General features: G+C 38.2%; 1 protein-coding gene across 5 annotated transcripts in view; it reads left to right on the forward strand.

The window, feature by feature from the left end:
- COL14A1 (collagen type XIV alpha 1 chain) overlaps positions 1–25,088 on the forward strand; it is a 245,676-nt gene that overhangs the window by 155,303 nt on the left and 65,285 nt on the right. For all 5 annotated transcript variants that reach the window (XM_057303085.2, XM_063606883.1, XM_034966539.4 and 2 more), the window contains 7 exons: positions 477–515; positions 689–827; positions 3,109–3,251; positions 5,366–5,475; positions 11,351–11,509; positions 19,262–19,339; positions 22,440–22,526. In XM_057303085.2, the coding sequence (XP_057159068.2) occupies positions 477–515; positions 689–827; positions 3,109–3,251; positions 5,366–5,475; positions 11,351–11,509; positions 19,262–19,339; positions 22,440–22,526 (755 nt within the window). The remainder of the gene's footprint in view (positions 1–476; positions 516–688; positions 828–3,108; positions 3,252–5,365; positions 5,476–11,350; positions 11,510–19,261; positions 19,340–22,439; positions 22,527–25,088) is intronic.

The raw sequence follows: 25,088 nt of genomic DNA on the forward strand, positions 1-25,088 counted from the left end.
TTTTATGGCTTTGAGCATATGGAAATAAACCTCCCCTCCTCTGTTTAGAGTTTAGAATGATAAAAACCTTCCCTAATCAGATGACAGTCTATGTTTAAAAGCAACTGTGCTTAAACAGATGTAGTAAATAATTTTCAATGTATTAAGAATGTATTAAGATGTAAAATGTATTAAGAATTCTCATCTGGGCAACATATTTCAAGGGAGAGGTGCCCCAATACATGCTCTCAGGTGATAACCACTGATTTTAATGAACCCAGGAGAGAAGGAAGCTGTGGTCCTTTAGTTGTAATAAGGGACCTTAGCACATTTTAATCTTCATGAAACCACAGAAAACCATAGTCACATTTGATTTGTATTCTCTCCACAATCAACTTCTGGAAAGATTGTATTAGTTTCCTGTTCTCAGGACAGGGAAAGAGTATGTTTGTGAAATATCCGAATTAGAGTTTTATTTTGTTTGTTTGGTTTTCCAGCCTGTCCAATGGTACACAAGGATGGCATTGATCTTGCAGGTATGCATTATCACAATCTTTTCAAACACAAAATATATTACAGGCCTCTCAATTGGGGATGGGGTTTCTGTTTTTGTTTTTAAATCCTTAATAGAAAAATATTAAAATTTAAAATTCTAAAGTGCCATATTCCTTATGTTTATTCTTTTTCTACTTTTTTTTTTTTTTTTTAGGATTTAAGATGATGGAAATGTTTGGTTTGGTTGAAAAAGATTTTTCATCAGTGGAAGGGGTTTCTATGGAGCCTGGTACCTTCAATGTGTTTCCATGTTACCAACTCCATAAAGATGCCCTGGTTTCCCAGCCAACCAGGTATGTTTCTGTTGAAAGATTTTAAAGTCAATCATATGTTTATTATATCTCACTGTGAAAATGATGTCAACTTGAAATATGGTGTAATAGTCCCAGGTAGGATTTTCCACGACATTTAGAGTAGAAGATATTTACATTTCTTTGTTTAAAAACACCAGACTCACACATAATGTGGGTTGAACTTTAACATCTGCTGATCTGAGACAACATATAAAAATGATTGCTGGATGCTGTGGCTCATTCCTGTAATCGTAACACTTTGGGAGGCCAAGGTGGGGGGATCACTTGAGGCCAAAAGTTTGAGAGCAGCCTGGGCAACAAAATAAGAGTCTCTACAAAAACATAAAAATAAAAAAATTAGCTGGGCATTGTAGTGTGCACCTGTAGTCCCAGCTACTCTGGAGACTGAGGTGGGAGGATTGCTTGAGCTCAGGAGGTTGAAGCTGCAGTGTGCCATGATCACGCCACTGCACCTCAATCTTGGTGAAAGAGCAAGACCCTGTCTTTAAAAAAAAAAAAAAGTTGATACTTACATAGCACTACTCCCAGCCATCTTTCTAAATGCTTATGTACACTAACTCACTCAAACCTCCAGACACCTCTATGAACGTAGATTCCATTATTATCTAAATTTTACAGATAATGAATCAGAAACACAAAGAAGCTAAATGACTTGAGTGAGCTCACATAGATAAATGGCAATGTTGGAATTTATATCTAGCTATCAAGCTCCAGTGCTCAGACCCTGAACCATTTCATGATAGTGGTATATGGTTCAAATGGCTTTTATCTTTGAGACAGTCACAACAGCAACTCTAGAAAGTTGAAGAGTAGTAATCAGGTTTATATAAAAATTGCATTACTTAGCTACTTTATAGACACATTTGCCTTATTCTTGTTTCTATCTCTGGATCCCCAGCAAATTAGATGGTGTCTGTCCACATTGAAGGCAGATCTGCCCCACCTAGCTCACTCAGACTCGCACGCTAATCTCCTCTGGAGACACCCTCACTGATATACTCCAAAATAATGCTTTACCAGGTTTCTAGATATTCCTTAATCCGGTCAAGTTGAAACCTAAAATTTACCATCACAGGACCTTTGTCAGTTTATTTGCTGATGTATCTTAAATGTCTGTTACAATGTCTGGCATATAGTTGGCACTCAAAAAATACTTATTGAATGGACAAATGAATTAATGAATATATAAATAAATGAATATTTATTTTTATCTATGCAAACCAAACTTTCATTTTCAAACGCATGCTAAACTTGCACATTTATTTATTCAATTAATAACTATTATGGGGTTCCTACTATATGTAAAGGGTTGTATTTTTTTGCTTGGAGGAAGATTTAAAAAGTAAATGAGTAAAAGTAACATTAGTTGTTAGAAAGAGAGACAAGATGATATTTTAGGTTGGGCTCTTCAGGAAGCAGATTTTCCGGGAGAGATTAGCATGTGGGAAGTTGATGAGGGTGTTCCCTCATGGAAGGGAACAGCAGGACACAGGACAAGCCAAGAGGGAGAAGTCAAGCTGTGAAGAATCTCAGTAAAAGCCTCCACCCACCCAGAAGAGTTCTGAAAATGGTATGGCCCCTCAGATCTGTCTCCCATTGGGTTCAGGGGTTCAGGTCCTTATACTTCCTCAATGACCAGTCATTGAAAAGAGGTTTCCTAGTAAGGTGGCATGACCTTGGGAGAGGCATCCTTTTTCAGCCAAGACAATTTCTGAAAGGGGATTGGTGTCTGAAACCTGTCTGCAGACAACACTCCCAGGACCAGGGGTAATGTACCCTTAATTTTGGAAGGTGGATCTGGATGGTGCAACACAGATGGGAATGCAATTGACTACAATATGTAGTAGAAAGTGATAATGTCATAAGTTATGTTTTACAAAAGGATAATAGATCAACATTGCTTATTACATGAAAACCTTTGACACTACTAAAATGTTCAGTGAGAAGTGACTGATTAGGTAAGTGATAAAATAGCCAAACAAGAGAAGACTGTACAGCCATGAAATATCATGCTCTTAAAAATATTTAAGGAAATGGAAAATGACTATTAAATGGTGCTAAGAAAGGGACAAAATGATATAAATTGGTCAAATGCACACATTCTTTACTAAATTAGATCAACAGTGATCTAGTTGGTGTTAATGGTGGTCTTTTCTGTTTTTCCAAATCTTGTGTAATGAAAATGTATTTGCTTTATAATCAAAGGAGTAACTTTTTTGAGGAAGGATACAATGAAACATGGTTTTCTTTCTATGTTCAGGTACTTGCACCCAGAAGGATTGCCCTCCGACTACACAATCAGTTTTCTATTCCGGATTCTTCCTGACACTCCACAGGAGCCATTTGCTCTTTGGGAGATTTTAAATAAAAATTCTGACCCATTGGTTGGGGTTATTTTAGACAGTAAGTATATTTATTGAGATCACATTTGCATATACATGTATGAGTAATGTATGTGGCATGCCATTTTGCCTGTTTGTGTATATTACAGAGTAACTCACTAATCTTATGTGATGTGTAAATACTAAACAATGAATTATATAGCAGTTGATTTATCCATTTATTCTCTTATTCTTTCAACAAATATTTCTTGAATTCCTATTTTGTGCCAACACTAAGCCTGGGATGCAGTAGTGAGGAAGGAGAAGAGAGAAAAACAATTTTTACTGGGAGAGGGAAAACTACAGACAGAGCAAGGCCCTTGGAGGGTCAATGGGAGGGGTGGGACCACAGTTCATTTTTTGGACATAGACATGATAAAAGTAAGATGCATATTTGATATCCCAGAATGGATGTCAGATTGACAGCAGCATATTTAGAAAGAATTCTGGGATGGAGATGTACATTTGAAAGTTGTGTGTCTTTGCTATACAAGCCATGAGACTGGGTGGGATCATCTAGAAAATGAGTCTAGAAAGAGCAGAGAATAGGTCTGGAGGCTGGGAAATGCCAATGTTTGGAGGTTGGAAACGTGAGGAAGAACCAATGAAGGAAGCTTCTTAACCTTGTGCTCTTGGATGTTGTACCATCAACCTCATGCTCTTGGATGTTGTACCATCAACCTCATGCTCTTGGATGTTGTACATGATGATCACTTAAGCAGATCAACTTTTTGGTTAATATCACTGACTTTTCTATATCTAGTTTTAGTTTAGGATTCCAGTGAACCTAGGAACCAAAATTTGGAGGCTATTACTAGGTGCTAAGTCACACATTCGGATAAGGAAAGTATTAAGCTTATTTCCGACTAGTATTTGTAAAAGGATTTTTCAGTACATGGAAACTAATCAACAACTAAATATGATATTGTGGAAGCATTTTGCATTGATATTAAAACTAAGGAAAAGCTGTAGATTGAAAGGGTATACGTTACTAACTTCATATATACCTGGGACTTGAAAATGAAGAATTTTCTTAAAATGATTAAGACTAGCTTGCTCCTTTTGAAAACAGAGGTATTAATTTGTAGCATAGGAATGAATTAGAAAGAAAAAAAGATTAGATAAATGAATAATATGAATTATTCTCTCACAAAGGTTAGTAATGCTTTGTATGCATATATTCTTTATTCTATTTGCTATTGAACAAAGGCATTTAAAAAAAATTCCTTAGGGCTTTGGATCTCAAATTTCAGCTGGAGTGAGAATCTTTTCTCTTTCTAATTCATAGTATCTTTTAAATAATAAAATATTCCTTGTAATAGGAATAATTTAAGATTAGAAAAATTTTTGCTTGTTTGTTCATAATAAATGAAATATCTTGGGTGGTGTAATTTGCACATCCTAGGAAAGTTGGTTGCTGCAGTGGGTTAAAAAGACAAAGGGCCGGCCAGGCACGGTGGCTTACGCCTGTAATCCCAGCACTTTGGGATGCTGAGGTGGGCAGATCATGAGGTCAGGAGATCGAGACCATCCTGAACATGAGGTCAGGAGATCGAGACCAAGCCGTCTCTACTAAAAATACAAAAAATTAGCTGGGCGTGGTGGCGGGCGCCTGTAGTCCCAGCTACTTGGGAGTCTGAGGCAGGAGAATGGTGTGAACCCAGGAGGTGGAGCTTGCAGTGAGCCAAGATCATGCCACTGCACTCCAGCCTGGGTGACAGAGCGAGACTCCATCTCAAAAAAAAAAAAAAAAAAAAAAAAAAAAGACAAAGGGCCTGGTTTCTATTCTTTAAGATTTGATAAACTTAAAGCAGCTGTGTCTGCCTCTACTTCCAGCTTTGGACAGTTTCTCCCAGGAGAGTGATGGGAATGAGAGTCTGGGCAAGGAAGTACAGAGGTAAGAGTATGTGTAGGAGTCTTTGCCTCACTGTCATCACCAAGTGGCTTAATCAGTTCATGTAACCAACTAAAAGTCTGCGGCAACCTGGGGACTGTAGATCACTTCCTTACTCATCACATCATTCTAAATACAGGTTCAAAACAATCGATGCATTGTTTTGTTTTGAGTTGAATTTTAGAAAACAAAATTCACCTACTTTAATTATTTCTAAAATATTTTTATTTTTCTTTCAATAGATGGTGGGAAAACTCTAACATATTTCAACTATGACCAGAGTGGGGATTTTCAAACTGTTACTTTCGAAGGACCTGAAATTAGGAAAATTTTTTATGGAAGCTTTCACAAGGTTAGTAATGCTTTGTATGCATATATTCTTTATTCTATTTGCTATTGAACAAAGCCATTTAAAAACAATTCCATAGGGCTTTGGATCTCAAATTTCAGCTGGAGTGAGAATTTCCTTTGTGCTTGTTAACAATACCTGTGCTTGTTAACAGATTCTGATTTGGTAGTTCTGAGAGAGGACCCTGAAATGTGCATTTTTTTTTTTTTGGCAGGCACTCCCGAAAATAAGGGGGCCACTTTCCTCTTTGAGGAAAAATGTAGTTAAGGATATGGCATTACCAAGTGGACAGTTGCTCATTTGCTACATTAGGTGCGATGTAGAAAAGATTGCTGGTCTAGCTGGTACAACTAGCTATCTATGAGTGCAGAAGAAAGCACAATCAGCTGAATCATCTTAAAATGTGCAGATAGGGATAACTGATTGCACCAATACTTTTACATATATACAAGTGCAATCCATCACTGTCATCATAAGTTACCCTGCAGAAAAATTTTATAAAACCTAAGTTTACTTGTCATTATTTAATTAATTAATTAATTAATTTATTTATTTATTTTGAGATGGAGTCTTGCTCTGTTGCCCAGGCTGGAGTGCAGTGGTGCGATCTCGGCTCACTGCAAGCTCTGCCTCCCGGGTTCACGCCATTCTCCTGCCTCAGCCTCCCGAGGAGCTGGGATTACAGGCATCTGCCACCATGCCTGGCTAATTTTTTGTATTTTTAGTGGGGCCGGGATTTCACCATATTAGCCAGGATGGTCTCGATCTCCTGACCTCGTGATCCACCTGCCTCGGCATCCCAAAGTGCTGGGATTACAGGTGTGAGCCACCGCGCCTGGCCACTTGTCATTATTTTAATAACTCAGCACTTGTGGTATATAACTATGTTCCTTAACATTTGCTTCTCAGAAACACTTACCTGTGGTGATCATTGGGGTGGACATCTACCAACATCTACTGCTTCCTTTGTATTTGAATAATCCCACTGATCTGTAGTGTTAAGCAGTGCAGCACCTACACTGCAGGATGAGCAGAACGTTTACTAGGTGGTGTAGAAAAATGCTTTGCTTCCTAACCAGGCCCTTACTGCCCTTTTAAAGTGAGAGAAGGGATGCTGCATAGCAATTTTCTTGGCTCCTGTCTCATGGCCCAGAATGCGGTCAAATCAATCTAATTTATGCAACTTTGCTACTTTCTGTGGTTTTGAATATCGTAATTGCATACCACATAATTGCATAAGAACAGTTGCTAAAAAAAAAAAAAAATCTTGCTTTTTTTCCTGTTTAATTGGACTGTACTACCAGAAGAAAAGGTATCTGAAAAGCACATGAGATACAGTGGAGATTTATTAGTTCCATGGCTCAAAGTGGTCCCATTAGCAGCTCTTAGGACTTAACATTGTTTACTCACCAAATTCCTCTTGGCATGTTTATTTTCTTGGTTATGGAGAGTGTATTGCAAAATAGTAAAAAATAAAATTGGGAGATGAAAAGCATTTGAGATTTCATGAGTGTTAAAAGAAACATTGTCATTTTAGCCCATGGTTTAGGCATGAACTTGTAATTCTCATTCCAAAGAATCCTTTGTAAGTCTTAGGTGAAGGTTAAGCTTTATTTCCTTACCAGAAGAACTCAAGAAGTGAGGTTCATTAAAAATCGATTTAAAATTTATAAACCTTCAAATTTTTAAAAGTTATATGAAGGAAGACTTCCCTCTACTTTAAGTGTTAATAAAGCCAAAAAGCCAAACAAGGAAAAAAATTCAAAAAAGGCTTCTCATGTGACAAAATACTTTATAATGGACCTATTAATAGAATATCTCAATGCAAATTCAATTTGTAGAAGTCGAATTCTATTTGTTCATAGACTTATAAATGAATAAATACTTTACCTTAATTTCTCATTGATTTTCAGTTAGTTTTATTTTTTACACTTTGGCTATGAAGTGTGGGCCCAAGGTCTCTTTCAAAAAGTTTTAATTATATAAATGGGCACTTAAGTGCAACCAAAGAAGCAAAATATCTTTGAAAAATTTTCAATATCTCCTTTTGTGAAGCAAAAAAAAAAAAAAAAAAAAAAAAAATTAAGCATGTGAATAACTCCCCACAAGTTAACAATTCTTTTTTTTTATTTATTTTATTTATTTTATTTTTTTATTTTTATTGATCATTCTTGGGTGTTTCTCGCCGAGGGGGATTTGGCAGGGTCACAGGACAATAGTGGAGGGAAAGTCAGCAGATAAACAAATAAACAAAGTTCTCTGGTTTTCCTAGGCAGAGGACCCTGCGGCCTTCCGCAGTGTTTGTGTCCCTGGGTACTTGAGATTAGGGAGTGGTGATGACTCTTAACGAACATGCTGCCTTCAAGCATCTGTTTAACAAAGCACATCTTGCACCGCCCTTAATCCATTCAACCCTGAGTGGATACAGCACATGTTTCAGAGAGCACAGGGTTGGGGGTAAGGTCACAGATCAACAGGATCCCAAGGCAGAAGAATTTTTCTTAGTACAGAACAAAATGAAAAGTCTCCCATGTCTACCTCTTTCTACACAGACACGGCAACCATCCGATTTCTCAATCTTTCCCCCACCTTTCCCCCCTTTCTATTCCACAAAACCGCCATTGTCTTCATGGCCCGTTCTCAATGAGCTGTTGAGTACACCTCCCAGATGGGGTGGTGGCCGGGCAGAGGAGCTCCTCACTTCCCAGTAGGGGCGGCCGGGCAGAAGCGCCCCTCACCTCCCGGACGGGGCGGCTGGCCGGGCGGGGGCGGGGGGCTGACCCCCCCCACCTCCCTCCCGGACGGGGTGGCTGGCCGGGCGGGGGGCTGACCCCCCACCTCCCTCCCAGACAGGGCGGCTGGCCGGGCAGAGGGGCTCCTCACTTCCCAGTAGGGGCGGCCGGGCAGAGGCGCCCCTCACTTCCCCGATGGGGCGGCTGGCCCGGCGGGGGGCTGACCCCCCAACTTCCCTCCCGGACGGGGCGGCTGGCCGGGCAGAGGGGCTCCTCACTTCCCGGGAGGGGCTCCTCACTTCCCAGTAGGGGCGGCTGGGCAGAGGCGCCCCCCACCTCCCGGACAGGGCGGCTGGCCGGGCGGGGGGCTGATCCCCCCACCTCCCTCCCGGACGGGGCGGCTGGCCGGGCGGGGGGCTGATCCCCCCACCTCCCTCCCAGATGGGGCGGCTGGCCGGGCGGGGGACTGACCCCCCCACCTCCCTCCCGGATGGGGCGGCTGGCCGGGCGGGGGGCTGACCCCCCCACCTCCCTCCCGGACGGGGCGGCTGGCCGGGCAGAGGGGCTCCTCACTTCCCAGTAGGGGCGGCCGGGCAGAGGCACCCCTCACCTCCCGGACGGGGCGGCTGGCCAGGTGGGGGGCTGACCCCCCCACCTCCCTCCCGGACGGGGCGGCTGGCCGGGCAGAGGGGCTCCTCACTTCCCGGTAGGGGCGGCCGGGCAGAGGCGCCCCTCACCTCCTGGACAGGGCGGCTGGCCGGGCGGGGGGCTGACCCCCCCACCTCCCTCCCGGACGAGGAGGGAGGACGCTCCTCACTTCTCAGACGGGGTGGCTGCCGGGCGGAGGGGCTCCTCCCTTCTCAGACGGGGCGGTTGCCAGGCAGAGGGGCTCCTCACTTCTCAGACGGGGCGGCCGGGCAGAGACGCTCCTCACATCCCGGACGGGGCGGCAGGGCAGAGGTGCTCCCCACATCTCAGACGATGGGCGGCCAGGCAGAGACGCTCCTCACTTCCCAGATGTGATGGCGGCCGGGAAGAGGCGCTCCTCACTTCCTAGATGGGATGGCGGCCGGGCAGAGACGCTCCTCACTTTCCAGACTGGGCAGCCAGGCAGAGGGGCTCCCCACATCCCAGACGATGGGCGGTCAGGCGGAGACGCTCCTCACTTCCCAGACGGGGTGGCTGCCAGGCAGAGGCTGCAATCTCGGCACTTAGGGAGGCCAAGGCAGGCGGCTGGGAGGTGGTTGCAGCGAGCCGAGTTCACGCCACTGCACTCCAGCCTGGGCGCCATTGAGCACTGAGTTAACGAGACTCCGTCTGCAATCCCGGCACCTCGGGAGGCCGAGGCTGGCAGATCACTCACGGTTAGGAGCTGGAGACCAACCCGGCCGACACATCGAAACCCCGTCTCCACCAAAAAAATACGAAAACCAGTCAGGCGTGGCGGCGCGCGCCTGCAATCGCAGGCACTCGGCAGGCTGAGGCAGGAGAATCAGGCAGGGAGGTTGCAGTGAGCTGAGATGGCAGCAGTACCGTCCAGCTTCGGCTCGGCATCAGAGGGAGACCGTGGAAAGAGGGGAGAGGAGAGAGGAGAGAGGAGAGAGCAAGTTAACAATTCTTAAGGCAGGGGTACTAGAAGCTAAGTTTTCTAGCACCCAGTATGAAAATTTCTATAATCTATAATAATGGAAAGTGTTCTAAGGCTCAAAAACACGTAAGAGTTGAATTATACTCTAGTAAATGATTGCAACAGAGATGTTAATAAGAAGCAAGGAATGTGGTGGGGTTTATTCCATCAATGTTTCCATACTTGGGCAATAGTTAATTCCTTTTTGAAGGAAAAGGATTCTCAAGAGTCCCACTGTTGACTTACATTATTTGTATCATGATCTAACTCAAATAAAACATGAAATAACAATTGGTATAAGTCCATGTGCTTTCAGCTCGTATGCAACAATGAAACAAAAATGAAGTTGAACAAAACCAGTAAAATTAAAAGTAACACTATCTTAATGTGAAAGAGGACATTATTTCATTGACATTCAACCTGTACTTACAATGTGAATACACTGCTAGCTACTATAACTCCCATAACTTTGATTGTATTGCCCAAGATTGTTTTTCTTTGAACTACCATGATACCTTACCTTAAACAGATTTGTAACTTCTTTTGGCTTTTACTTAGGGCAAAACCGTTATTTGCCTATTAATTTCACCCCATAACCTTGATTGTATTGACCAACATGGTTTTTCTTTGAACTACCGTAATACCTTATCTTAAACAGATTTGTAACTTCTTTTGGCTTTTACTTAGGGTGAAATCATTACCTATTAATTTGACTCTTTTAGCTCATCAGTCTGCCAAAAACAAGTACTGTAGTACTCGTGAGGCTAATGCCATTGTAAGTTACAATGCATATATAAGCACTGAAATTTTATGGCAGAACTTGGACATAGAGTAGTTATCCAGTTCATCTAGAATATACCTAACTTTGACTATCACCTAAATAAGACAGATTTTACGAGTCCTTACAAAGAATGTGTCAACTCCTGAAAATATCACAGACCTCCAGATTCTTGAGATTCTAGTTTGAGAAAAATGTACCATACACTAAGCTAAACAGCTTTATTTTATTTGAACCTGGGTTCACCAGAAAGCATTCCTTCTTCCCCCTCAGATTCTAGATCCCCTTTCCTCATCCTAAATTAAATAAATATTTTTGAAGTGTGGTTTGCCAACCACTCGTGGTGCTTTGGATGATTGTTGGTGATATATCAACAAAAATTTTTAATTTTAATATTTTTGTGTTAATTTTAATGTGCATTCAGAAAAGGCATGGCTAGTACAGCAGTCCTGTGATTTCAAAGATGCGATTGCTCTCGAGTTAGGCCGGACTTTAAAAAGTGAATCCTTTCAAAGCCATTTTAGAAAGAAGTGTTAAATAGATAAAAATAGAGATGGTACTTGAATGTGGGAAAATCATGGAGATGATAAAAGTAGAAATTTTCTCTTTTGGCAAAATACATGGTGACAGAATTCTTTCTCTTCTCTTTCATACTTTGTAATGATGAATCATACAATTATACAAATTTGGTTGATATTTCCTTCTGTTTCTTACCTCCTAAAACATCTTACTTTTACCTAGCTACACATTGTTGTCAGTGAGACTTTGGTCAAAGTGGTTATTGACTGCAAGCAAGTGGGTGAGAAGGCAACGAATGCATCAGCTAATATCACGTCAGATGGTGTAGAAGTGCTAGGGAAAATGGTTCGATCAAGAGGACCAGGTGGAAACTCTGCACCGGTAAGTGAATAAACCCGTGAAGCTGTGTTATTGTTAAGGGAGAGAAATTATTTTAAAGTACATTAGCTATTTTCCAGGGGAAAGGTTTAACAAAAAGATGAATGGAAAAATGGATGGATGAATGAATGGATGGATGGATGGATGGATGGATGGATAGATGGATGGATAAATAAATAATGGCCTCTTTAAATGAATTAAGACATGTACATTCAAACCTTGTGGTAGTATGCTTCCACTGTATTATATGGAATATGCATTAGGAATTAGGCTAGTTTATTTTCTAAATGCATTTTAAAATTTAAATAGTAAAATATTCATCACGTGGTTTGGGGCATAAATGGTTTTTAGAAAAGAATTACAACTGCAAATGAACCTCATTTATATAAGCAAATACAAATCCACACAAAATTAGTGACTATTATACACAGGAAATTGACATAAGCCTCTTATTTGGGTTAGATTTGGGCATTTTAAAACTAGGTTTTGCTATCACTAATGTAAAGTTTACCCTTTAATTATTGTGATTATTGAGTAACATACCATTCTAAGATAATATATTTTTTACCTTACAACATGGAATTTAAATCTGAGAGACTTCCAGTTGGCAAAGAAATCACATTGCCATCACTCATTACCCACAAAAAAAGAATAGTGCACACAGTTTTTTGTGTTAATATTGTGTATTCACAGCTAATTAGCAGCATTCTTTAATTTGAGTCATTCTATAGTGAGGCATTTTATTCTTGTAAACAATCCCAACTGTTCTAATCTACACTTCTCTTATGTAATAGAACAATCAAGATAATTATGAATTACTATTGTCTCCCACTTTCATAGATCTGTAGAATTAGCCAGTTATACAAGAGCTGGTAGTTCTCAAAGACTTTTAAAGCTGAAGATCACCTTGTAAAAATGAAATCCTATGCTATGTCAAATAAATAAAACAGACACATGGTTCTAATTCCACTACCATTCACTTAGTACACAGGAAATAGTCCGAGTGGGAGAGTGATTTACTTTGGGGCACTTTGCTATTTTGCGGCATTTATTTTTGTGGTAACAATAGAAGTGAATGGTAGCAATGTGTCCCCTTATGTATAGGGGGACATTGATGCTTTCAGACCTTGATAGGTAGATGATGCTAAGTAGTTTAACACTTACAGTTGAATTATCTTTAAAAGTTGCTTTGTTTCTACTTTGCTTTGGAGAATTATGGATTAGATGTTTAGAAAGAGAATATAAAAGCTATGGAAGGCTCTCGTTCTCAGTTACAGTAAGAGACTTTTGGGAATGTTTACATGATTTCAAAAACTTGTCTCCTCCTAATGTGTGGCATTTCATGATAATTAAAAAACACACCATCTTCTGCTTAATGGAGGATACTCCTATGATAGTACATGAAGGAATTTATAAAAACACAGAATTATCAAACTAAGGATATCTTGTATGGATAAATGGATATATAGATGGATACTTGGATGATGAATGAATAGACTCTAATTTAAGAAAGAGAATCCAGGCCGGGTGCGGTGCCTCACGCCTGTAATTTCAGCACTTTGGGAGGCCGAGGTGGGTGGATCACGAGGTCAGGAGATCAAGACCGTCCTGTCTAACATGGTGAAACTCCGTCTCTACTAAAAATACAGAAAATTAGCTGGATGTGGTAGCACGCACCTGTAGCCCACCTACTCGGGAGGCTGAGGCAGGAGAATTGCTTGACCCCGGGAGGCGGATGTTGCAGTGAACCAAGATCGCGCCACTGCACTTTAGCCTGGGTGACAGAGAAAGACTCCATCTCAAAAAAAAAAAAAAAAAAAAAAACAAAAAAAAACACAAAGAAAGGGAAACCATTCTAGGTATATGAGATTCTGGGCCCAGATCACATAATACTATTATTAATATTTTCTTAATTTTAGAAATAACGAATATAAAATTCCTGAAAGTTAGTAGGCGTTCACTGAAGAGCAACTATTATTATTGAAGAAAGTCAATAACACATTCTCCATCCTCTATCCCACCTTTTCTAGACTTCTAGCACTTGATTATTGATAGTCACATACTATTTTGTTTCTCTTTCATATATCTACATTTCACTCCTCTAACCAGATTATAAATGCCTCAAAATAGAAACCGTGTCATTGTCTTTGTTTAAAACCACCCTACATCACAGTGTCTACTCAATACTGATGAACAGAGTAAGTTCTCAAGAAACATTTGATAGAAATTAAATAGAATGTTGTCTGTTCAAATTGTATTATATCTTTTCTTAAAATTTTGTTTTGCGTATATTCCATGTGTGATGTTGACAATAGTCCCATAATATATATTGTACCCTCTCCTAATTATTTTATAATTATAATATATTTCACAATGATAGTTTTACAACTGTATTTTAATGTATACTGTATGTAATAATTATGCTCCAAAGATATGACCAACTAAATATCAACTAATTTCTTTCTGAAAGTAAAAATGCCTCAGGTTTCAGGCCTGCTGGTGATCAATCTTTACTTTTGGCCATGAGAGAAATGGAATTAAACAGAGCACTCTCTGTGGTTATTTCCAACTAGTAGTAGACAAAGGAGAATTATAGAAGTCAATAATTAAAGAGTTCTTTGTAAGGCTAGTAGGAAAAAAGTCATAGCATTTGTTGAATCTAGAAGTCTACAAAGGATTACTAACTAGATTTTCAGTCTGCCCACTTACTGAAGAATTTGATTATGTTGAAATGAATGTATTAAGTTAGATCTCAAGAATGTGATTGGAAACTCAGACTTGCTTTTTGAGGGATATTACTTAATCATTTCAGTACAAGGTAAGAGAAGTCTCAGTTTTCAATTTTAAATTTAGAAATCACAGACTGCCAATCTAACCTTGATATACATTTGTACTCTAATATCCAGCAAAAGGGAATGTATGTTGTGCAAATTCTGGATTATTCTAGGAGGAGTAATTATTATATAAGAGAGATTAGTAACCTATAGGTCTCCATTCCCTGCCAAATCCAACAATTATTCAATAAATGCCAGATGGTGGAAGTCTAAACATTTAGTCTTTAAAGAAAATGTATTCTTTTTAAACCATAATTGAGTGGAAGATAGATTAATGCATTTAAGGATACAGTAACTACTCGATAGAAATTACGTTCTTAATAAAATCAACTGGTGTTCAGCAATGCAAGATTGTATAGGCAGTAACAGTCTCTACTGGGGCTAACCTAACAAGCAGGCTTAACTTAGCTGTCTAAATACATGTGGAATGAAACTTAACAACTGTGCTTCTCCTTTCCAAACTTTTTTCTCCTAAAAAGTTTCTCCTGCATTTTCTGGTACCTAATGAAATGATTCTAGAAAAGTTTTGAGCTTCTGGCATACGATCATATTTCTTAGTGCCTTTCTTCTACCTTTGCAAATCTAATACTTAGGTAATTATCCAACTGGCATATATTTAGCTCCCTGCTGTTCAAATAACAGAGACATATGAGTTATGCTATGGAGTTGCCTATCATTTTAGCCACTGAGTTACAGCTTTTATATATAAATCAATAGTAGACTAGTTGATGATTCTACAAACACTTGTTTGAAAATAAGTGTTGTTAAATTGCTAAAAAATATAGTATATTTTCATGTGAATTATCTATTTTAAGCTTTTAAAATTATAACGATAGCTAATAGTTATTACATCTCTGCTAGGAGCTAGGCAGTGTGTATTTTCCTGGGATTATTTCATTTAATCCTGTAATAATCCTTGAAAGAGGTACTTGCATCTTCCCTACTCTGTAGATAGAGAAACTGAGACTTTAAGAAGCTAGGGTCAGGTCCCCTTTCAAAAAGTGAGAGTAGTGAAATAAGAGACTGTATCCAACTTCTATAAGATCATCTGCCTTTCATTCCAGTGCTTCTTCCATTAGGACAGACTCTGATAATTATAGAATAAAGGCAGAGAAGGAAGTTTGGTTTGTACTAGAGACTATATGTCCTATCTGTTCATTGACAGGTTCAAAGATTTACCATTATTTGAATTACAACCTTGAGAGCAAAGTAATCAAAACTACCCCCCAAGTGTGTCTATACCTTAAAATTCTAATTAATACCAACAAGTACAATAGCTATGAATTTTATTTTCTAATTTAATCAGTGCCTTCGTGGTTTCCCTTAAATTCAATAAATTGATTGAAAACAAGTTAAAAACAATCAGTTCAATAGTTGACAAGTGGTAAATGCACAATCTTAGTTTTGTGATGGCGTCAATAAAGGTTAGACATCAAATTACAAACAGAAAATGGTTTAGTTCCTCTGTACTCTTTCACCAGTATTCTCGTGCAGTGTAAAGCTCTCTAGATATTTATATAAATTTGGGTACAGCTTTACTTCAAATTATAAATTTAGTTAAAACATGTTAGAAAAAAAAATCAGAAAATAAAATTTGGCACTGAGTGGAAAATGGAGCCAGAGGTACATTTTAATTCCCATTCACAGATCAAAATGACTCAACTGCTAAAAAATATTTTAATCTTATTTTCCTGCTAACATTTGACCCCAAGTGACTTGCCTTTTGTGCTATACCAGACAAAAATGTCTAACAATGAAAAATGAGCATTTGTAATTGGCTAAGTATTCCCTTGAAAGAGATTATGAAAAGTGAAAGTGGGAGGTTTTGTGTCTCTTCCTCTTTTTTTTTTTTTTTTTTTGCAAAGATGTATCTTTTATAATTTTCAGTGAGTTACAAAAATGTTACAAAAGTAAAAAAGGGCTGCTTCTTGCATTAGTTCTCTAAAGTATTATTTATTTTGAGCCATACTATCTTGCATTTTAAGGTACTCTAATATGAGATCTTTTGACATACCACTTTGTACTGTCTCCTGTATAATTTGCACAAATATGTATGTCATTGCTTTTGGAATAAAAGCCAAAGGCTTTTTTTCTCTTTTAATCAACCCCCTGAAATGTGCCTTGGAAAAAAAAAGTCCCTAAATAAAGGCTGAGGAATCTAAACTATTACAAGTGCAAACAATTATGAATAAATTTGTTGTACTCAAAGAAAAAGCTGCTGACATCATCTAACTTGCAAAAGAAAAGTCAGCCCACGTAACATTCCTGAAATTATAATATTGGCTTCATTCAGCACTTAGTAAGCATTCAACCCCTGGAATAAATAAATTGAGCTCCTAAGAGTCCCAATAATTTCATAAGGCAGAAGTCCAGTGAAAGGTTTGTAAATGTAGACATTAGACTGTTATAGGTGGTTAGGTGGTAGATGTTTATTTGAAAAACTTCAAGAAATCCTGATGTATACTGGGGCTTGTGAAAGGCCTTTGCTTTAAGTAAGTCTTTCCATTCATGAAAATGTTTTTGCTCTGAGGGCTCTACTCAGAAATGGAAAATTTCTTAATGGATAAATGATTTGTAGACTTAGCTGAATCTATCCAATGCTGTCATAATGGGACCTATTTAATAAATGTCCCAAGACAAAATGGCATTGTAAGATTTCATTGGGCTATCTGCATTTTAAACGTTAGATCAAAGATCAGTTTACTGGAAAATAAACCACAAGAAAATGGGGCATGCCATTTAAATCTCAAACAGAACTAAGCCTTCAACATGTGGTTACATTATTTAAACTTTTTCTTCCCCGGTTCTATTCCACAGAATGGACTTTGCTATGATCATACCCCATAGCGGCAATCTGAAGATGTAAAGATATATGCAAAGTGCTTAGGATAGTGCCTGGCATTCATTTCTGCAAATGTTTGTTGCTATTGTTGTTGTTATTTACTAAGATTTTTCTGAATCAAAACATTTCATAGATATTATTACTGTGGAAACAAACTACTATTATATTTCTGTCCTCAATACTGTCACTGTCATTTTGATTCTACTTTTTTAGCCTTTGTATTGTATGTACACCTTCTCCTTAAACAAATCAATTATGAGAAAGCTAATATTTATTATTTATAGCAACTGTGTTCCAGGTACTGTTCTAAATATTTCCTGTATACTAACTCATTTAATCCTCACAACCACATGAATAGGTACTATTATTATGCTCACTTTACAGATGAGAAAACTAAGACTCCAAGACATTAAATAATTTGTTCAAAGTAACTCAGTCTGTCAGTGGAAGAGTTGGAGATGACACCCAGGCAGTCTAGCTCCATACTCTCAGAATCCCTATGATCTTTGAAATATTTGTTGTTAGTGTTGTTGTAATTGTTTATAAAAATAAGCTATAATGTATTTTTCCAAATGTTTTAATTTTATTAGGTGGTGCAAAAGTAATTGCAGTTTTTGACATTACTTTTGCACCAACCTAATAAAAACTTAATTTTTTATTGGACATAATTTTTTTTTGTTTGTTTGCCCTGGACAGTCTCAGTTATCATACTCTTGGATGGTGGAGGGGAACCTTAAACCACCTGGAAAAAAAAAGCAGTGAGCCATGCACATATTTCTGCAAACAGCTCAATAGGTGTATATGGGATCATGAAAATAAGATGCTTTGACTTATGGATTTGCTTTCAAAATTCAGGGGTTTATTGATCAGTTGGAATGAATGTTTGCAATAAGGCATAATTACTTGAGTATAATGACAGAAAGCCCGATTTCATTCTGCTTACTGTCAGAACAAGTTATTTTGTGATAGTGCATGCATTTTTAATAACATGTTTCAATAGTGCTATCTACTTGGGCATTATCATTTTTCTAGAAGATGTTTGGCGAAGGATGGATAGTACTATTTGGGAGAAAATAAGGAAGGCACCAAGAGTTTCCAGTCTTTGCTGAAAACACCACTTGCTGAAAGCAAGATTACAGATTTAAAATGAAAACAATTTCATCCTTCTCCCAGATCAGTAATAGAGCACACTCTTAATATTTGAAAATAATGTAGGAAGAAATATAGTAAAAATGATTGGGTCATTAAGCTAGTGTTAGCCCTTAATGATGTTATAATTATGTTTCTGTATATTTCAACATGTACATTGACTTATCACCAACATACATGAGTGGAGCAAGCCTGTCTAAATATTTGTGGCATGATCAATGGCTTAAATAAGAATACACATAGCTTACATTCTCACAATACTGAATGTGAAGCTGTCATGACATTTGCCACATTGTGTACCGTATTTATGTGCTCCCCTCTCACTCCCTGTAAGTTCTTCTAGGTCAGGACTATGATTTTTTAAAAAATGTTTGTATCCTAAAAGTCTACATAGTATCTGGCTTATATTATGCACTGAAGAGAAAGTTACTGAGTGTATGTACAAAGGAATGAAGTGATAATTAATTCAAGAAGCCTTCCTGAGTGCTTTTTATATGCCACATATTATGATAGGTGACCTAAAGATGAGTTTGGTAATGTAAATAATTGTGTAGTGGGAGGTGTGCTATAGAGGAGGCATATGGAGTGTTGTGTGACTACAGAGTCATTCGGGAGCAGCTGTGCTGGGCTTTGTAAGGAAGAGTTTAACAGAGGAGCTAAGCTTACTCTTTAGGTAGAAACGAGAGGGGAAGTTTTGATAAATAAGAAGGTTTAGATGGTGGATGAATAATTGTAGACAAAATCTTAGATCACTATGTGTTTGAGGAAAAAAATTAGTTTGACATTGTTGGAGTTACTTTTTAATTTACTTACTGTAATGTATTATTAATGTATTGGTATTCTGTTATATAATACATAACATAAAATCATTATAAAGATAATTTATTTATATATATTTTATTGAATGACAATTTTCTTTTTAAATCATAGTTCCAGTTACAGATGTTTGATATTGTTTGCTCCACATCATGGGCCAATACAGACAAATGCTGTGAACTTCCAGGCCTGGTAAGAATTCTTCCTTCATTTCTATTGATTTTTTTAATTGTATTTAATTTTCTGGAAATGAGAAGCTATTTCTCAACATTCATATCATAGGCAACTCGTTGAGATGATAAAATTAGAAAGAGATTAATAAAGAGGCATGTCTGAAATTAACAAGATTTCTCCTGTATGACCTAGGATCACATACAGCGTGAACTGCCCAACTCAGAGGGTGCCATTTACACATAGTCCAGATGTTCCCAGATTCCATGGCTCATGAAGCCCTTAGTGTCTCAAGTTTTTTCTTGCACCCCTAAGCCAAAAGAAACACCTTGCAGTTCCATTTATGAAATAATAGGTCCAAACATCTTACTAAATATTTATGTCCTAACAACTCAGTAGCCATATAAAATAACAATGCACATACATTGAAAGAAAAAAGTGATATTTATATTTTATTCTTAAATGACCAAAATTGCTTATTGTTGGGATGTGTGTGCTTACCTGAGCCCTGCAGCGTTTCTCATATCTTGGGATCACATTGGCCACTGCCATCCTCACTTCTTTTTCTACATTGCTTTTTTCATAGTACTTTCCTTTCATCATAGCAGCTATATTTGTAAATTAGGGCATCATCCAAAAAAAGTGTTGCAAAATCTAATGTTGAAACTGCAGACTACCTTGAGCCTGTCATTCACACGAAGTCCAGTGGGTGCTGAATATTGCTGTACTTCTCTTAAATTTTTAAAACATTCACAGGACCCCTGTGAGTTCAATATAGTGCTCCCAGGCATCTTGGTGTACAATTTTAGAACTGTAGTCATAATCTACATAACCTATATGTGATGCTACTAGAAAACTAAACATTTAAAAGTTATTTATACCAAGTGATGGTATAAATATTTATGTCCTAACAACTCAGTAGCCCATATAAAATATAATACACATAAATTGGAAGAAAAAATGATATTTATATTTTATTCCTATATAAGCATAATTTCTTACTGATCGGATGTGTGTATACCCATATATATATATATACAAAAAACCAGATTCATATCTTAGGATCCTAGGACAAGTAAGCTGGCACGGACAACCCTGTCATGGTTGGGCAGTAGTCATGTCTTAATAATTAAAGCTGGGATTCTCCAGAGCATGGGGAACCCTTCATGAAGTCTGTGAGATTTGACCTTATAACCGTATTAGTCTGTTCTCATGCTGCTAATAAAGACATACCCCAGACTGGGTAATTTATAAAGGAAGGTTTAGTTGACTCACAGTTTTGTACGGCTGTGGAGGCCTCAGGAAACTTACAAACATGGTGGAAGGGGAAGCAAACACTTCCTTCTTCACAAGGTGGCAGCAAGGAGAAGTGCAGAGTGAAGGTGGGGGAAAGCCCCTTATAAATCCATCAGATCTCATGAGAATGTGCTCACTATCACAAGAACAGCATGGAGGTAACCGCCCCTGTGATTCATACCTGGCTTACATTATGCACTGAAGAAAAAGTTACTGAGTTGAAAAAGTTACTCCACTGGGTCCTACCTGTGACACGTGAGGATTATGGGAATTATATCAAGATGAGATTTGGGTGGGGACACAGCCAAACTGTATCAGTAAGACTTACCGTATCAAAAAGCCAAACCATATAAATAAGACTTAACACCTCACCACATCTATTGCAAGCACCAAATTCATGGCAGTCTGAGAAGGAAGCAACTTGTTATTTCTTCACCAAAATAAGTTTCTAGTAAACTCTGGAAGAAATTAAATTAGAGACACCTTGATGTTATGCTAAAGGGAAGGTAGATGGGAAATTGGCAGGAGAAACACTCAGAATCGTCTGTTGTATCAAGCAAAGATGTGATCACCACTTTTTCTAGGAAGGACCCTTCTCATTCCTTTTCTTTTTACTTGTCTCATTTAAGAGGCGTAAATTCCATAGTAAAAAGACACGGTGCAGTAACAGTCAGCAGCACTGGCAAAACTATCACTGAGTCTCTGGCTACAGGTGGCCTGTTTAGCCTTATTTTGGGATCTTTCAGAATACTTAAGTTTATGTTTCACTCTAGCTAGCCAGATTTCAGGCCAGATGTGTTCATAGGGGGTTTGAACTGAAATCTTTTACTGTTGTCCAACATTTAGAGAAAAGTATATACACCATGTAACAGTCCATTTGCTTAACGTTTCTTGGGTTTCTGTTGTGAATATTGTAGAGACTCAGATTATTTTCAATTTGGCAATTTAACTGTCATCTGTGCTCTATTTGGCTCTAATTTTATTTTCCCCCAAAGTCTTAAATAATAACTAGGTTTTTCTCTATCCAAAGGGACTGATGAACTCCATGAAGTTCTATAGTATCTTATCCCAGTGCTGAGCTCATTTTGGCTGCTGCTCTAAATGGGATATTTACAAATTGTTCAATAGCTGTTAGCAGGTGCTCTGTCTTCCTCTGCATTCCAGTAACTCATTCAGATATATTCAGCCTTCCATTAATAATCTATTTTGTAATGTCACATGACAACAATATTCCCTAAGAGAGAAGAAAAATGTTCTCCTATTCCAGAGCCTCAGATCTACACTGTGATGTTTTTCTTACTTTCAACCACAGAATGTGAGCAGTTGTGGAAATTGTCATAGGGAATTGATGAAGAGTTTAAACATTGATTTTATTTTGTTTTTCTTTGTTTGTTTTAGTACAGATATAGTTGGTTTGATTGAGTGCTCCAAATTTTCCTTTATCCTTTGAAACAGAAAAATTATTGTAGCATAAAAAAGTTTTCAAGACCTTTAGTTCACAGAGTACTATCACTCCAACCAACAGAATTAAATAGCAATCAAGATTTTTTTTTGTTGCACTCACTTCTGATTGTCTTTCCTCACCTGGATTCCCAAGCTGGTTTTAGCAACACCCATTGATAATAGTGATTATCAGTGACTAGGAGATACCCATTCATTTTTCTTTACAGAAAAGATTTTGCAATCAGGAGTGAATATTCTCTGCCTTTCTAATGTGCACTTGAAAGTCTAAAAATATCTTAAATCAAACTGTTTTCTTTGAGCCAGTAAAGCCATTTGTATAAACTGGCATGCTAATGGTTGTGCTTTTTTTGTTTCTTTTCAGAGAGATGATGAGTCTTGCCCAGACCTTCCCCATTCCTGCTCCTGTTCTGAAACCAATGAAGTGGCTCTGGGACCAGCGGGCCCACCAGTAAGTCTTGCTGACTTCAGCCTTAAATGTTCTTTAATAATATTAATAGCTATCACTTGTGTGTCTAATATGTGTTGTCTACTGTAATGGCTATTACTCACTTACTTGTAGGAATACAGTGAGACACAGAGATGTTAAGTAACTTGATTAAAGAACACAGCTTGGAGGAGCTGGGCTGGGCTTCAAATCCAAGTCTCCATGACTCCTAGAGATGATGCTTCTCACCACTGTGTCATACGATGTCTCATACTGGTCTATACTCAAAATCTTCCCTTAAAGCTACTGTGGTTAATTTTCGGTGTGAATATTTCAAACCGGGACCTTTACTTGTACCTGTAAGATTTGCATACATCTGCTTTGTCCACTTTCTCTCTTTTTTTAAACTTTTACTTTAGGTTCAGGGGTACATGCGAAGGTTTGTTACATAGATAGGTGAACTCATGTCACGAGGATTTGTTGTACAGATTATTTCATCACCCAAGTACCAAGTCTAGTACTCAATAGCTATTTTTCTGCTCCTTTCTCTCCTTCCATCCTCCACCCTCAGGTAGGCCCCAGTGTCTGTTGTTCCCTTCCTTGTGTCCATGAGTTCTCATCATTTAGCTCCCACTTATAAGTGAAATCATGTGGTATTTGGTTTTCTGTTTCTGTGTTAGTTTCCTAAGGATAATGGCCTCCTCTCCATCCATGTTCCCACAAAAGACATGATCTTGATCTTTTTTATAGCTGCATGGTATTCCATGATGTATATGTACCACATTTTCTTTATCCAATCTGTCACTGATGGGCATTTAGGTTGATTCCATGTGTTTGCTATTGTGAATAGTGCTACAGTGAACATTCATGTGTATATGTCTTTATGATAGAAGGGTTTATATTCCTTTGGGTATATACGCAGTAATAGGATTGCTGGGTTGAATGGTTGTTCTGTTTGTAGCTCTTTGAGGAATCACCACACTGCTTTTCACAATGGTTGAACTAATTTACACTCCCACCAACAGTGTATAAGTGTTCCCTTTTCTCTGTAACCTTGCCAGCATCAGTTATTTCTTTATGTTTTAATAATAGGCATTCTGACTGCTGTGAGATGGTATTTCATTGTGGTTTTGATTTTCATTTCTCTCATGATCAGTGATACTGAGCTTTTTTTCATATGCTTTTTGGCCACTTGTATGTCTTCTTTTGAAAAGTGTCTGTTTATGTCCTTCTTTTGAAAAGTGTCTGTTTATGTCCTTTGCTCTCTTTTTAATGGGGTCATTTGGGTTTTTTTCTTGTAAATTTGTGTAAGTTCCTAATAGAGGCTGGATGTTAGACCTTTGTCAGATGCATAGTTTGCAAAAATTTTCTTCCATTCTGTAGGTTGTCTGTTTACTCTGTTGATAGTTACTTTTGCTGTGCAGAAGCACCTTAGTATAATTAGAGCCCATTTGTAAATTTTTGCTTTTGTTGTGATTGCTTTTGATGTCTTCTTTGTCATGAAATCTTTGCTCGTGCCTATGTCCTGAATGGTATTGCCTAGGTTGTCTTCCAGGGTTTTTATAGTTGTGGATTTTACATTTAAGTCTTTAGTCCATCTTGAGTTAGTCTTTGTATATGGTGTAAGGAAGGGGTCTAGTTTCAATCTTCTGCATATGGCTAGCCAGTTATCCCAGTACCATTATTGAATAGGGAATCCTTTCTCCATTGCTTGTTTTTGTCAGCTCTGCTGAAGATCAGATGGTCATAGGTATGTGGTCTTTTTTCTGGGTTTTGTATTCTATTCCCCTGGTCTATGTGTCTGTTTTTGTACCAGTACCATACCATTTTGATTACCATAGCCCTATAGTATAGTTTGAAGTTGCATAACATGATGCTCCAGCTTTGTTCTTTTTGCTTAGGATTGCCTTGACTATCCAGGCTCTTTTGTGGTTCCACATGAATTTTAAAATAGTTTTTTTCTAGTTCTGTAAAGAATGTTATTGGTAGTTTGATAGGAGCAGCAGTAACACTGTAAATTGCTTTGGGGAGGATGGCCATTTTAACAGTATTGATACTTCCTATCCAAGAGCATGAAATGTTTTTCCATTTGTTTATGTCATCTCTGATTTGTTTGAGCAGTGTTATAATTCTCATTGTAGAGATCTTTCAGCTTCCTAGTTAGCTGTATTCCTAGGTATTTTATGCTTTTTGTGGCAATTGTGGATGGGATTGCATTCTTGGTTTGGCTCTTAGCTTGGCTGCTGTTGGTGTATAGGGATGTTAGTGATCTTTGTGCATTGATTTTACATCCTGAAACTTTGGCCAAAGTTGTTTATTAGCTGAAGGAGCTTTTGGGCTAAGACGATGGGGTTTTCTACATATAGAATCATGTCATCTGCAAACAGGGATAGTTTGACTCCCTGTCTTCCTATTTGGATGCCTTTATTTCTTTCTCTTGCCTGATTGCACTGGCCAGGACTTCCAATACTATGTTAAATAGGAGTGGTGAGAGAGAACATCCTTGTCTTGTGCTGGTTTTCAATAGGAAATGCTTCCAGCTTTTGCCCATTCAGTATGATGTTGGCTGCAGGTTTGTCATATATG

Source organism: Pan paniscus, chromosome 7 (assembly GCF_029289425.2).
Source record: "Pan paniscus chromosome 7, NHGRI_mPanPan1-v2.0_pri, whole genome shotgun sequence".
Classification (NCBI taxonomy): Eukaryota; Metazoa; Chordata; class Mammalia; order Primates; family Hominidae; genus Pan; species Pan paniscus.